Raw genomic sequence first — 16,311 nt, forward strand, 5'->3', positions numbered from 1 at the left:
CTATTTATGTCCTATTACAATTGGGGCTGCCAGATACAGTGAATAAAAATATGGAATGATCAGTTACATGTGAATTTCACATAAACAACAAATAAGGTTTTAATCTAACCCAAATATTGCATGGGAGATACTTAGACAAACATTATTTGTTATTTACCTGAAATTCACATGTAACTGTATTTTATCTGCACTCCCTTCCCCACTGCCCGCCATCATTCTGAGGTTCCCTGCTCTGCAGGTTTCTGCTCTGCAGAATTGCTCAAGCCCAACGGTTAGACCCTTTTCCAGGTCACTCCTCAGATCTAATGAATCGGAACCTCTGAGTGAAAGGCAGGGTATCTGCGTGTTTACCAAGCACTCGGCATGGCTTTTATGCACCCTAATGTTTGGGAACCATGGTTCAACTTTGTGGCTACAGGATGAGACTTGCAAAGACAAGGATATTGTTCTAGAGGCCTCCCACTTTCTAGAAATCCATTTTAAAGAGTGAAGGTAGAGTTTCGGTTTCCCTCTGCTGCGAACTTTTTATAACATGTGTTTTTAAAAAAGTTAATTTTGTAAAAATAAAATAAACAAAAGGAACCACAGGGAGGAGTCCATGTAAATTGAAAAATTCCTAAGCCATGTGACCTTTAGCCCTTCAAATTGATTTCTAGATGCTTCCAGAACCAGTATCCTTAGGTTTAGAAGTCTCCTTTACCCACAGTGTGGAAGGATGGTTCTCAAACACTGGGGCATAATAATCACCCAGAATGCTTGGCAAACATGTAGATACAAGTATATACTATACCTACATATACTGTATATACTGATTTAAACTGCTGTATAAATCAGTTTTTAAAAAATTAGGCAGCCAAGTCAAAGGTTAGCAGGTTGTAGCTAAGTACAGCCCAGAACCACAGCAGCTCTGTCCTTGTGGAGGTCACCAGCCCAAAGCATGGCCAGTGACCCTGGGTGGGATCCCACAGGTCCTCCTCGACCCAATGACCCTATCGCTGACAAACTTCAGACTCACCTTCGTGCTGCAGGGAGGCCTGAAGCCTCAGTGAACATAATTATTACTGATGTGTGAACCTCAGTCATTAAGACAAATACTCTCCAATTTGGCCACTTACCAGAACTCTCTTACATCCAGCTCCTCTTGGGTTTACAAAACTTAACTGCCAGAGGTAAAAGGAATAGCCTTCTTGGGAGAAATTTGTTACTTCTTGATTTGTCTAGCAGAATTGCCAAGAGACCAGTGCTCACAGCTTTTTGAATTTTGGGCTTTTAATCCTGTGTACCTCTTGATGCCAAAGTGCCCATAAATCTAGATGTGAAGTAAGGTACAAAGAGGGGAACAGAGTCCTTAAGGAACGGAAGATGGACTGCGTTCTTTTCACACCAGCAGCATCATTAATCTGGATAAACTGCCTCACCTTTCTATCCTAACTCACCATCCTCAAAATATGAGTCCAAACTCACCTAAAATAAACTCAGAACTGACTGCAAACTCTACTCCTACAGAGGCCAGACAGCTCACATTGAAGCATCCAGGTACAGACCACTGGGAAGTGATAAGCCCTGCGTGGGGCAGCAAGCCTCTGCCTCAAGACAAAGTCCTCACACTAAGATGCTCACCAGCATTGCCTTCTCTTACAATTTTTCAAAATAAAACGGGTATTATAATTTTTATATGAAATCACTTGATTTTTAAATCTTTCCAATGACTTTACAGAGATTGTTGGCCTAAAATAAAATGTTTTCCAAGGGCAGAGTGTTTTCTATATAATTTAAGTAATAAAGGAAAAAATTAAAGCCTTTCTATTTGAGAGGCTGAGAACAGATTGACACTTGGGAGCTACCAGGAAACAGCTCATCAATGAATAAATATAGATAGGTAGTAGATAAATGAGTACATACACTATGGAAAGTAGCTAATGAAATAGACACCCATGCACAAGTCTGAGGTTACAGGGAAACAGAATTTTCATAACAACTAAAGGGGGTGATCTCAGAGGAGTAGCAGAGATTGTGGCAACAGGGAACTAATAAAGCCCAAAGGTGGAAGTATTTTCAGGGACAAGATCGTCTAGCCTTGGAGACAGCTTGGAAAGCAGTGGCTGTTCTCTCTGGAGACACCTCAGCTGGACCTCCTGGGGGGTCACATGTGAAGCTGTTTTAAATACTCTGAGGCGTGTGGGACAGCCACTCCCCAGTGCGTCCCTCTGTTTTCTTCCAGGAGCCCTTAACTCATGCAGTGAGGCTGTGCACTCAGCTCCCAGCCCCGACAGCAGAGGAGTGAAGTGGGAGTGAGGTTGAAACAACACAGAATCCCAGAAGAGCATGTCCTTTCATTTTGCGTTGGGCTCACTGCTCTGCAGACGCAGGCATGCATGCGGGAGGCTCTGCGCGTGCGCGGTACAGAGACCTGCGAAGAAAACCCACTAGATGTCGAAAACCCAGCCAGGCTTCAGACAGATGCTCTGCCTAGTGAATGCAGGTCCTCCTGGGGGCCAATGAGGCAATTCCACTGGAATCCAGTTAGCAGCTGGCATATCGGCTGTGACCACTGCCTCCTGGGGGCTTCTTCTCCTCCTTCTGCCTGCCCTGATCCCAGGTCACCTGCCTGCCCCTTACCGTCCGTCAAGGTCTGGAAGCACATCTTGCCACTGAACTTTCCATAGCCGGCCACGGTGCGGGCGCGCACCTGGACCACGTACACCATGCCCGGCCGCAGGCCGTCAATCCGCGCGGTGTTGGTCTGGCTCCTGGCCATGGAGGAGTTGAACTCATTGTGTTCCTGCAGGAGAGCAAGGGAAAGGGGTTGGCAGCCTGCTCCTGAGCACGTGGGCCCCTCGGTTCTGGGTCCTTCAGATCTGCTAAAAGGTGTCCAGAGCCCCAAGCCATCCCTCCAAACCCCACAGACTGGGCTGGACCTAAAGAATAATAAACGGACTCTGGACTGTGGGGTGGTGATGGTCTTTAGAGAGGTCTGAGGAAATGGCTGAGCTCTCAGGGCCTGGCAAGGACAGTGGTTTTCTACTCCTTCCCCTCCAGGGATGAGAGATAGAATTACAAAGCACTTGCAGCTTTGCACACCCCCTCTCATCCCTGACCTCAGCAGAAGCAAACGGCCACATCTGCACCTGCCTGCCTCTCTTTGCGTTGCTTCTGCCGAGCCCTGGTCTTTCCTCTCCTGGTCACTCCTCACAATGGCTGTTCTAGATCACACCTTAAGAGACCTCAAGTCCGTAGACAAATGACTTTGTGTTCGCTCTGCTAAAAAGCTTGAGACCGAGCTAAAAACTTGAAGCTGGACTACCTCCCACACCTGCTTCTGCTTTCATCTTGGCATATGTCTGTCTGGGTGCCCACTGTCCGAGTTCCTCCCCATCAGCATCTAGGGAGGGCATGCCCCTTCTCCCTGGAGAACATGGCCTCTGCCCTCACCCCTCCCACTGTTTAGGGGGTCAGTCCCACTCTCTGTGCGCCATTCTCTTCAGCACCCTCTGCCTGGCCCTCTACAGTCCCTGTCACCTGCACATGGGTATCCTCTGGTGCTCACAGACCTGCTGTGTCTTTCTTCCTTCTGACTCTCCCACCCATCATGAGTGCCTCACTGTGTCCTTGCTTGTGCTCTCTTCGCTGCTGATCTTGTGTAACATATGGTTTGGCCTGAACTTTTGTAGCTTCCGATCTTTTCTGCCACTCTCTTCCTACCCAATCCAAGGTTCTTTTGTAAAAAAGATCTCTGACTCCCTAAAGCTATTATCAGATAGACAAAACTCCTAACTCTCAGTCCAGGGGCCTCTCACAATGAAGTCAACTCCAATCTTTCACATCCCCCTGAGCCGCCACCTTGCTGCCTCTCTGGATACCATAGCCCTGGTCTCCAGACCTTTGCTTAGGTTGTTTTCCCAATCTGAAATGCCTCTCTCCAGGGGCTCCTCTGCATTTTCCGATTTCCTTAAGCCTACACCCCTCAAGATCTCCTCTTCCAAGAAAGTGCCCCTCACTGTTCCAGCCCAAGGACTCTCTTCACTGCTGCCCATCATCTTTCTACCTCGCCCGCATGCACCAGCTCATCTCTAATCATTTCCATGTGACCATCATGGAGATGGCAGCTGTTCAGAGTCTAGGTCTGCCCCTAGTTTGCACTGTGAGTCTTAGAACAAAATGAAGATCTTAGGTCACCAGGAAGGAAGCCCCCAAGTCCCACATGCAGATCTAGGGCACTGTGACGAGTTCTAGGCATAGCAGTTCAAGAGGCAGGGTGATAAAGGAGGGGAAAGTTGTTGACCAGTGTGGTCTGTGAGCCACATCCTTAGTCAAAGGACAGAAGAAATGTTGGGAGTTGAACCGGGACAAAAGAATACAGTACAGCGATAAGAAATTACCATCATCTTAAAATATGTAGACGTCTACTGTGCAAGGGCAGAAATGACCTGATATGCGATCATTCATTCATTTGGCCAGATGGTCACCATGACAACACATTACCATGTGGTGCCTGCTACCAAGGGCTGTAGGTATCAAGCCATGGTCCCTGCCTTTGGGTACACAACATCTTGTGGGGTGGGGCTGAAAGCTGCAGGGCTGAGTGAGTGATGGCACAGAGGGCAGCTCACGGGGTTATGAGGGTGCAGTAGAGGGCCGCCCCAGCCCAGACTGATAAGGTGGTCGGGAGGGACTCAGAGAAAGGGTGGCATGAGTGAGTCCCGAAAGATGAAAGAAATTAGCCCCATGGATGAGTGAGGAGAGTAAGAACTAAACAGACTATCCTTTGAGAACAGAATAAAATATGCAAAGGTGGGGCTGAAAGGAGATTAGGCACCTGCAAGTAACTGGGAATCTCGGGAGGATAAGTGGCATGGGGTTGGTGATGAGTGACTTACATCATTTAGCCATACATCATTCGATCTATTTAAAAAGCATGTCAATGCATGGCAAAATCAATACAGTATTGTAAAGTAAAATAAAGTAAAAATAAAAATTAACATAAATAAATAAATTAATAAAAATAAAATAAAATAATAAAAAGCAGGTGGATTCCTAACCCCACTCCACCTCCAATAAGGAACTCAGCAAAAAAGAAGGCTGTCCACTCTAGAAGGGATGCCATCTAAAACTTTCATCATTACTATCTTGACACACTGAAAACATGGTCTGAAACTATGAAAACATGGTCCTTGCAAATTAGGACAAAATCCCATTGCTCCAAAATCTAGGCAGCTGCCTGAATTCTCTGGTTTTATTGTATGGGATGCAAGCGTGCACTGCTTGAAATATGTGAAACATCTCCTGGGCAGCTCTGTTCCTGAAAAATGTGTGCTGGTGTATTGGCATTTGGATGGCGAGAACCCATAATCACGTTATTGTCCACACATCCTTCAAGAAGTTCAGTGATTAAAATGAGTATCAGTCCTTGTTCTCTCAAAACCGTTCATCAACCTCAGGCGGATAAGAGTGAAGAGCAGAGTTGCTTTTCCTTTTCTTCTTTTTTTTGGTTGCTTATGATTTTGGAAGTGTGAGGGGGACAGATGCTGCAGCTGTTGAGGGCAGAGACCACATCTTCTCTCTCCATCCCTAACATGTAGCAGGGGGCTCGCCTTGCCTGGGTGCCCAACACCTCAGTGCTAAATGAATAAATCAACAGTCCACTTTGGACCAGTAATTTGAACCCATGGATGGAGCACAAGATATTGCCAAGGTCTGAGTGGGTTCCTGTGAGAAAATGAAGGGTGGAAATAAATTTGAAGGGTAGAAATACCCAAGGCCTAAAGCAGTCTGTCCTCACCTAGTTAATATGAAGAGCGAGTCCAGGTCTAAATGCTTAATCATTAAGACAGCCAAGAGCAGCTGTAGACGTTCTCCCTTGGTTTGCCTATAAGCACTGACGTCAGGAGTGAAAAGTGCTACAAGACAGTAAACAAGAGAGAATGATGAATGGAAGCATATTAAAATGGGGAAGAAGATGATCATGGGAGAGGCCCTGGGAGTGTCATCAGCTGGATGGCATCTGAGCTCTCTATTAATGAGCTATTGGAGGAGCTGAAAGCCTCATTGATTCCACTCACAGTACTGAAGGTGACAGGTGTCCCAAGCAAAACCAAGAGACTGATGCGGAGTGGCAGACCCAGACCTGGAAAACTACAGCCTATGACCAACTACCTGTTTTTGCAAATAAAGTTTTATTGGATCCCAGCCATGCCCATATTCTATTGTCATCTATCTACTGCCCATGGCTGCTTCCTGCTATAAAGGCACAGTTGAGTAGTTGCAGTAGAGACTATGGCCTGTAAGCCTAAAATATTCACTAGCTGGTCCTCACAGAAAAATGATGCTGCTTCCTAGTTTAGAAGAAGTGGCAAGGGAAGGAGGAATGATGAGTTCTATTTCTTTGGATTGAATCCAGGACATCTACTGGGCTGAGTTCTGTTTGCATCTTCTAAAGACCGGGATTCCACACCCCTGTGGAACAGGCAGGCAAATGATTCTGGCTACAAGTATTTGGATTGAAAATTAAGATACATTCTCTTATTTCCAAGGCCACACTAATTTTGAGCAGCATCAACATTGCATCCAGTCTTTCAGTGAGCTCAGAAATATACTGAAATATAATGAAAATATCTACAGTTCCAATTCTGTGGTTCCCTAGCTGTGGCCTGTGAGGTTAAGGGTAGATCATTTGACCTTTCTGTGACTTAGTTCTATCATCCATAAATTGGTTATACTCAACTTTCAAGTATCTTCCATTTCTTCTGAGGATCAGAACTAATATATCTGTGAATATCTGGCATATAACTGGCACTCAATATGTGATGAATTATTGGCATTGTGATTATTATTTCAAAACACCCTCATAAGATAATGTCCTTTCTTTAGAAATTAGAAATGGTCAAGGCAATGTAATGGATTTTATATTTGAGCACTTTATAAGCAAGTGAGAATTCTATCATAATATAATGAATGGTAACCAAGGCTTGGGCAAAGAATCTTCTCTTTCAGGAAAGCATTCTATCCTCTGGGACAATGGTCTGCCTCACTGAGGTATGGAAGCCCCCTCTGGCATTGAACTGCAGTGCGTGTGTTCTGTTAATAATCAGCATAAACTATTGAGAAGTTGGGATGGGATCTATAATGGGAGAATAAGCCTCCTTCATAGCATCAGAAATCGAAGTTAATTGCAGTTTGTTTAGTGGGGAGGCTTGCATGGACAGGGAAAGGCTGTGGAGGAGTTGGGCGTGGGTTGGGGGATGAGGAGCTGGGGGACAGAGGCCTGAGCCTCATGGTTTCAGTTCTGAGGCTTTCACCCCCTCCTTTGGTGACTGACCTTAGCACAGTGGGAGAGGAGAAGGGCAGGTGGTCTCCCATACATCCCACCCCTTCCCAGCACCACCACAGGCTACAGGCCAAAGAACCCAGGCTAGACTCCCTTTCTAGCTGTGTGATCTGAGTAAGTCAGCCTTGTTTTTTTTAACTTCTTTGTGTATTTGTTTCTTTACCCAAGACAATGTTATTAATATTTACCATACTGGGCTGTGAGGGGCACAGATTGTTTGGAAAGTCTCTGGCACCCAACAGGGGCACACAAAGAAGAAATTATTATTTATTTGAGATGAGCTACAAGGCTCAAGTTCATGTGTATATGGGAAGGGGACTGGGTGTGACCTTACTGGTGACTGACATCACACCATAGATGGCCAAGCATGATATTCTATTGAAGAAGGTCAACAGAACTAAGTCTAGGTCAACCTGAATTTGGTCCAGGTCAACTTTGGTGATGAAATGAGGTCATGAAATCGATAGGTCCAGATTGGTCAAAAAATTTTTTGGATTTGTCCAACATTTACTTCATTAAATGATTTTTTAAAAATCTAGCAAATAAACACCCTCAGTTCAAAGCTGAATGAAAATAATGGTGGCTTATGAATCCAGATCATGTGAATTACCCCCAGTTCCCTGAATTATCAGAATCAACTGTCTGTGAAACTCAGAATCCTCTAAATGAGTAAATAGCTGCCTAACCCTCACCTTGCTTGCAAATTCGGCTATAACAGCTGAAGGGCACACCTCGTTGCTGGCTTGATCGGTGATCTATCTGGCCTTCTGCTTTCAGGGAGGTAAATCGGTGAATTTTACAAATGTGAAAACTGACCTAGAGTAAGTGGTTCAGTAATGGGACCACAGCTGTGTGGTTGTCAGTTAAGAACAGCTCTGGAAATGAAGGCTCTCTTCCCAGTGCAGTCATGCTCCATTTCAACAATGCCTCCATGTTGGAGTCTGCAGGTCTTCATCCTAGAACCTCTTCTTATCTCCACTGACCCACTGGACAGTCTCACCTGGGCTCAGGTCTTCTACACACGGACAACTTCCAAATGGTCATCTCTAGCCCAGTCCACTCATCTGAACTCCAAATGTGCATATGTAGCTGCCTGTTGCACATCTCCACTTGGCTATCTCAGAGGCATTTTAGACACGAAGCTGAATGGTCCCTTCCCTCAGCCCAGACGTGCTCCAGCCACGAGTGATCCCGTTCTCAGTCATCCTAGTGACTCAGGCCCAAACACTCCCAATTGAAAATCCAACCTGTTGGAAATCCTGTTGGCTTTGGCTTTGTCCCCCATCTTTGTCTTAGATTATTATAATATAGCAGGTCTATTTTCAGTGGAAATGCTTGAATGATCCTTTTAAAATGTAAGTCAGATTCTGTTTCCCTTCTGCTCCAAACCTTCTATGGATCCCGATCTCATTTGTGGAAATGCTCAGGTTCTTACAGCCCAACGTGAGCACCTGCTCGGATTACCTCTCCCCGACTACTGTTTCCCAGTTGCTCATATCACTCCAGTCATGCTGGTCTCCTTCCTGCTCCTTCAACCAGCATTCATTATCTGGCTACAGGGCCTTTATGTCGGCTCTCTATCTCCCACATGCCTGCTATACAACACCCTTTCCTCCTTCAGGTCTTTACTTAGAACTTAGCTTCTCCAAAAGCCCCACTTTTACCACTCTATTTATTTTTCCAACTATTCCTCCCCCAAACCTGACCATTCTGATCCCATTTACCCTGATCTACTTCCCCCACTTTACAATCCTCATTTTCTAACATACTGTATGATACCCTTATTCATTATGTTCATTATTCATTTTCTGTCTATTTGCATTAGAAAATAAGCTTCTTGAGGGCAGGAATCCTTGTTTGATCAGTAGTATATCCTAGAATAGTACTTGCCAAACAGCAGGCACTCAAAAAAAAAAAAAAAACCAAAAACAAAAACTTGCCAAACAAATATAAATGAATAAATGGTGTTTGCACAAATACTGTGTTGGGTCAGTATATAAAGAGAGATGTTATGGGGAGGGAGGTGGGAGGGGGGTTCATGTTTGGGAACACACGTACACCCATGGTGGATTCATGTCAATGTATGGCAAAACCAATACAGTATTGTAAAGTAAAATAAAGTAAAAATAAAAATTTAATAAAAGAAAAAAAAAATAAGTACTGTATTTTCCTGAGATGTTGCGAGTGTTACAGTTCACCATGGTGGGAGGAAAAGCCCTGCTTCCCCCACAGATAGGCCAAGGGTCAACACCACAGGGCACCATTTCTCTTTTCTTGGCAGAACATGCCCTGTTGTAGTCCCCAGCAACAGCTACAAGAGAACAGTCAAAGAAGATAATGCACAAACTCCCATTTCTATTAATTTCTAGCTCTCGTTTCCTCATTTCCACTTAGATATTTTAAACCTTCATACATATGTCAGTACATACATGCATATGATTTATAAATAAAAGATCTTATATTGGAGGTACATGATCAAAAACTTTGAGAAACACTAATTTACAAAATCACGAAATCTTCAGAAAGTTCAGGGGACACTGGTGAGTTCATAGCCCAGCAAACACATGTAGCAAGTTCGTGACTGGGAGAATGCAATTGGTCCTGCCCATCCATGACAGCCCAGTGAGTGGTCCAGACAGTGGGGTGGGGTGTTGGAAGGCTCTCTCTTGAGGTGGTGCAAAAAGCGCCTGGGCGCTGGAGACCTTTGCTGGGGCAGAGCTGGGTTGTGCTCTCAGGGAGCCTCTGGCCTCTGTCACCAGGTTCCTCCCCGCATCAGGACTCCCTCCAGCCTGTATCCCCTCAGCTGGCTACCACCCACACAACAGTGGCTGGCCCTGGATCTTGCAAGCCTGCAGGCAGGGCTGGCTTACCTTCTCATAGTACCGGATCTCATAGTCCAGGATGATGCCGTTGGGTTGCTCCGGCTGTGGCCATGACAATGTGATGCTCCTCATGGTGGCACTGACCTGGTGCATGATGGGAACAGTGGAAGGGGCTGCAGAAAGAGGAAAAGATAGGGCAGATGAAGAGACCCTTGATGATATGAGAAAGGTTGTCTTTCAGAGATAAATAGGCAGAGAAATGCTATTGGGTTGGAACTCCTCCTTTTCTTTCTCATCAGCTCAGCTGGATCTACAGAACTTCCTGAAGGTTCTGCAGAATGAATGGAGTTTGGGCACCAAAGGAGAGAAAAGGTAGCAATTTAGGACAGGAAGACATGTTTGAGGGCAGGGACTGGAGTGAACAAGAAGAAAGGTCTGACTAAAACAAGAGATGGCTGGAAAAACCATAGGAGAACAGTATGAACTGACAAAGCCAGAGTCAGGCACGAAGGGCGTGACCAGCAGGACAAATCTATGCTGCAGGCAGTGGATCACGAAGAGCGATGGACTGTTTTTGAGCAGATGGTGTTGAAGGAGCCTCAGCCTTGCAATAATGGGGTGAGCCATCCCAGAGAAGAGAATGTGGAGGCAAAGCCTATCAGCAAAAGAGTCGAGCTGGTCAGTGCTGTGCAGTGGAAAAGAGCATTCCAGCAAACATTCTGAGACTGCATGGAAGATTTTGCTGTGTTTCAAAAGGAAGAGAGGTGGCATCTCTCCAAAAGATATGAATAGAGGCCAGCAACAGAGTTCTTTTCGACTTCTGTCAGAGTTTTCCAAATGAGGACATTTGCTATTGAGCGCTCACAAATATAAATGAAGAAATGATACACAAACCAAACATTTGGAAACAGAATAATAATTTCAAAATCTGTGAAGTGCTTCCGAAATCTCTGTTTAAAAAGAATATTATTTATTTCCCATTTCAACATTTTTCACACAGTGTAAGTAAAATGAAAACAGTCTGGAAATAATAAATGAGGGCTGTCTGTCTAGGGAAGAAGCGGGTAATGGATGAGGCTGCAGTCTGCGCTCTGTTTAGGGGCTGTTCCGTTTAGTCCTGGCACTTCTGCAGTGACGAAGGTCGCTTCTTCACATGAACTCAACTTTACAAGGCTTTCTCTGGGGACCATGGCTGAGTGACATTTACTGTCCCGGATTTAAGTAAACAGATTCCCCTCTAGGACCTGAAATTACAGAGCACAGCTGCTGGGTCATAGGGCTCCCTCATTCTCCATTTCTCCATGATCCTAGGACTCTCAGCAGACACCTTCTGCATGAGGCGCCTGGGCGAGGTGGAGATGCAGGGAGATGCCGGGACGATGCAGGGAAGATATTAGGAAGATGCTCATAGTCTGGGGGAGCCATAAAGAGAGCACAGAGTGGGAGGTACTGTGATGAGCCCTTAGAATCACAGTGTGCATCTGGGACTTTGCCCACTTCCCATTAGAGACCTTGTGATGTCTGTGAAAATGGGCCCCTCAGAGCTCCTACTCCTGGGAGCATAACTGACTAATGGCCCCAGCTGCAGCATTCTGAGATACATCACTGCATCCATGCAGAGCAGTTTCCCACACGCTGCTCCCACCCAGTGACTGAAGTGGTGGGGATGCTATGGCAGGTCCATTCTTAACTCTTCCGATGGGTGACTTATGCTCAAACACGCCCCATTGGACTTCCCAACACTTCCCTGCAACTCATGTCTGTCTAAAGCTCTTCCCACTCAATTCTTCTTCCTTCCCTCTCTCTCCTTTAGAGGGATCAGATCTTCATTGTGGTCTGATAGCTCTCCCAGCTTCCTCTGGCCTTCACCCCACTTTCCCGGTAAGTCTTTGGTATATCTGGTTTCATCGTGGCATCTGTGAATGGAGGACCTGAATTGATGCCGTTCTGAATCCCCTTATCAATTATTCTCTGCCAGCCCTGCTGTATCCCTGGGGACGGGAGGCTCACTGACTCCAGGAGTTGCTGCTCCATGCCTGCGTATCTCCCACCAGTGCGCACGTCTTCCTTATCCTTATCTGAAATATGTCTTGGAACTTCCCACTGGTCTCAGTTCTGCCAACTGAAGTAATATAGAATGTTCCCTCTTTCACAGAATGGCTTGTCAAATAGCTAAAGAAACTAGTTAGGTCTCCCCTGAGTTTTTCCTGCTGAAAAGAATGGCCAGATCCTATGGAAATTTCTCCCATGATATGCTGCCACCTGAGGTGGCTCTCTTCCAAATGAGGCTTGTTATCTAAATCTCTTTAGGCATAAGGCCCTGAGGTGAATCCAATTCTCTCACCGCTGTTTGAACAGCAAAGATTAGAGTAAAACTAATATCTACCATGATCTGTGTACTATGCATCTATTCATATGACCATAAGCTTTTGCTTCAAAAACACATACCTGCGATTGGATTTTGAAACCGCAGTCAATATAACCTTTAGGTTTTCCCATGGTATGCTCCTTGTCTTTTGTCTATAGAGTTGGCTTTTTGCTTGGACTACAGGGATTTAAATGTACCTTCATGATGTCAAATTTGGCCTATTTGTCAAGTAAGTGGGAATAATTTTTGATCCTGACTCAACTATCACATACATCTTCACTTCCTCCCAACTTAGGATCATGGCCCAGATCCACTTAATTAACTATTTAAACAAGTATTTACTGAGTATCTGTCATGTGCCAGTAATCATTCTAGGTTCTAGAGAGTCCACAGTGAACAAATTAACATTTTCTGTCTTCACAGAGCTTATTTTCTAGTGGAGGGATTCAGAGACTAGACATAGTAAATATATAAATTACAAGGTATGTTAAAAATCTCAAGTACAGTGGGAAAAAAATGGAGCAGAGGAGAAGGGATACAGAATGCTATAATGTAGGAGGCCAGCTGGGGAGGGGCTGCAATTCTGAATCAGGTGGTCAGTCAGGCCCTGCCTGAGGAGCAGGTGTAGGAGCAAAGGATGACGGAGGGAAGACAGGGAGGCAGGTGGATACTTGGGAGGAGAGCCCATGAGATGGAAAAGTCAGGGCAAAGGTTCTGATCTGGGAGCAGCCAGGCAACAGGAAGAGCCAGTGGGACCGATGCAAAGACGAGGCCACAGGTGGTAGGGCCGCAGAGACACTATAAAATAGGACCTTGGCTTCTACTGAGAGAGACAGGGACTCATGAGAAGGTTCGAACAGGAGAGTGACATGTGAGTTTCATGTATCATCCTCTGTTGTGTTGTAAGTGGAGTGCAGAGGCTGTGGGAAAGCTGAAAGAACTATCCTAACACAATTGCAATAGTCCAGCCAGGCTCGGAGTGGTGGAGGCAGTGAGAATGGGGATGGTCAGATTCTGAATAGACTTAGACTATCTCAGTGGATGTGGGATGTGGAAGAAATAAAAGAGTCATCACGACTCCAAGGTTTCTGGTTTGAACAGCTGGGAAGTTTTTGGGTAGGGGCATAGGTGAAATCAGGGAAGACAATGGTACAGGCAGTCTGGAAGGAAAGACCAGGTGCTCTACTTGGGACCCGCTTGCTTTGAGACATCTAGGATGTACCAGACTAGTAGTTGGCTGAGGACAGATGCACATAGAAGAGGTCCAGACTGAAGATATAAATTTGAAGTCATCAGTATATCGTATCAAAAGCACCAGAAATGACAGAAATGACCAAGAGAAGGAGCAGAAGAGGTTATACAGTCTAAGATTCAGGAGATGAAGGAAAGCTGCCAAGGGGCCTGAAACGAAAGACCAGGACTCTGGAAGGAGAACCAGAGAGAGTGATCGCCTAGAGACCAAGCAGCAGTGTTCCCAGGAGGACAGGATGTGTGCAGTGCCGCTGCTGAGTTACTAAAGTAAAACTAGGCACCAGGTATGGATTTGGTACAGGCTGGATTGTTAATGGTGGGGGGTGGGGTGGGGTGGGAGTGGGGGTTGACTTTGTTTCTCTGACACCTGTGTTCACTGCGTGCGGAGCCCCAGGAGAGGATAAAGCTGCTTCAAGGAGAGTGAGGCTGTATTCTGGAGTTTGTAGAGTTGGTCTGGGATCCTGCTGTGTCCACCAGGATGGGTGGGAATGGCCTCCTTGAATCTTTTCCCCACCATCCCAACCCCTGCCCCCGCCCATCACACTGAAGGGGCTGCCCTTTCAGTCCTCTGTGGAAACAGGCTCCTTTGACATGATGTTACTCACGTCAGGGCCACACAGATTTTCAGGATCCTTCTGCCTCAAAAGCTGAAGCATTATGTATTAAAAATTGGAAAGATTAATCCCAATGACCTGAGGATTTTGATGGGCTTGGTTCTTTTCTTTGCCTCTAACCCCTGGAAAGCCATCATTCAAAACTCAACATATTTACCACCCATGGTGCCAGGCCCCTGCTCTAACCACTCAGGACAGAAGGACAAGTAAAGTCACAGTCCTGCTTAAAGGTCCTGGTTGGGGTCAAATGGCAAAAAAACTCTCGTAGGGCAGGTTGATCCAGACTCAAAGGAGTCAAATCCACGGACATGGACAGGAATACCTCTGTGACAGAGGTGGCAAGGACCTCCTGGTAGCCCCTCAGCAGCACACAGACCCAGGAGAAACTGCCAGAGGGCAATCCACCGCGGCCAGCATTTCTCAGATCTATGGTGATGACGCTGTGGTCACAGACCCCATGGCAGGCTGTTTATCCTCATATAGGTCATTCTAAATGTCTTACCTTTTAATTGAGATGGGATTTTGCACAGGGGAGAAAATGGGAAAGTATTACTCCACCTCCCTGAAGATCAGGGGCAGCGCACATTTGGTATTCTGCCATCAGTCATCACTTACGGTGACGACTTCTTTTTCCTTCAAGTGCAAATGCCACCTCTAAATCTCATGTTTTATATGTAAGAAAATCTTCAGACCAAACAGAACTAAAAAGTGCTCAGGTATTCATTCAAATACCAATTGCTTTTAGTAAAAGCGGATGTAAGATAGGAGGGAAAATTAATTCAAAGCAGCAGCCCCTGGAACCCCAAATACAATGGTTTGAACAGTACACCCTGGCCAGCTGTCTTTTCTCATAAACCTGCATCTCAGATGAAGGGATAGTTTCACTGAATCCTTGAAAGAATTTCTTCTTCACAAGCACACAAATCACTTTTGACTAAACTAAACATTCTACAGAGAGAAAGAAATGAAAATTATTAAAATTTAGCAAGTAAGCAAATATAGACCTTTCTTTAGAAAAAGAAAGGACAAAGAATCAATTTAGGCGCTATTTGGAAAGAAGGTACTGATCAAGAAAGATGTGTTTGCAGACACAGAAACCAGATTGGTGGTTGGCAAAGGGGGAAGAGTGCTGGGCAGGGATAAACCGGGAGTTTGGGATTAGTAACTATGAATGATTACATATAGGCTGGAGAAACAACAAGGTCCTACTGTATAACACAAGGAATTATATTCAATATTTTGTGATAAATCATTACAAAAAAGAATATATATATATATATATATATGCATGAAAGTGAAAGTTGCTCAGTCGTGTCCAGCTCTTTGCAACCCCATGGACTATACAGTCTATGTAATTCTCTAGGCCAGAATACTGGAGTGGATACGCTTTCTCTTCTCCAGGGGATCTTCCCAACCCATGAATCAAACCCAGGTCTTCCGCATTGCAGGCAGATTCTTTACCAGCTGAGCCACAAGGGAAGCCCAAGAATACTAGAGTGGGTAGCCTATCCCTTCTCCAGCGGATCTTCCCGACCCAGGAATTGAACCGGGGTCTCCTGCATTGCAGGCGGATTCTTTACCAACTGAACTATCAGGGAGGCCATACTGAGTCATTTTGCTATACAGCATAAATTAACACAACACTGTAGATCAACTACACTTCAATACAATTGAAATTAAAAAAAAGAAAGATATGTTTGGCCTAAAGAGACAGTGCTCAAAAAATCCAAACATACTCAAAATTGCCCTGAACTTCTTCTTGGCGAAATAAAGAGGCCAACCCAACAGGAGGCCAGGATCCAAAGAGGAGAGTGGGGAAGCAATGACAAGCGTCCCGTCAGGCACTCAGGAAAATCTGTGTGAGGGTCCAAACAGAATCAGAACCAGGAGTGTCTGAATGCATGTCTAGAGTTAATAATAAAAGGCCCTTTA

The 16,311-nt window shown here is 45.3% G+C and overlaps 1 protein-coding gene across 2 annotated transcripts in view; it reads right to left on the reverse strand.

Annotated features, from left to right (window-relative positions):
* Window positions 1-16,311, reverse strand: part of EPHB1 (EPH receptor B1) — a 453,923-nt gene that overhangs the window by 94,704 nt on the left and 342,908 nt on the right. For both annotated transcript variants that reach the window (XM_018050923.1, XM_018050926.1), the window contains 2 exons: window positions 10,195-10,319; window positions 2,620-2,782 (listed from right to left, as the gene is read on the reverse strand). In XM_018050923.1, coding sequence (XP_017906412.1) covers window positions 2,620-2,782; window positions 10,195-10,319 — 288 coding nt within the window. The remainder of the gene's footprint in view (window positions 1-2,619; window positions 2,783-10,194; window positions 10,320-16,311) is intronic.

The sequence above is a fragment of the Capra hircus genome, chromosome 1 (genome assembly GCF_001704415.2).
Source record: "Capra hircus breed San Clemente chromosome 1, ASM170441v1, whole genome shotgun sequence".
NCBI lineage: Eukaryota > Metazoa > Chordata > Mammalia > Artiodactyla > Bovidae > Capra > Capra hircus.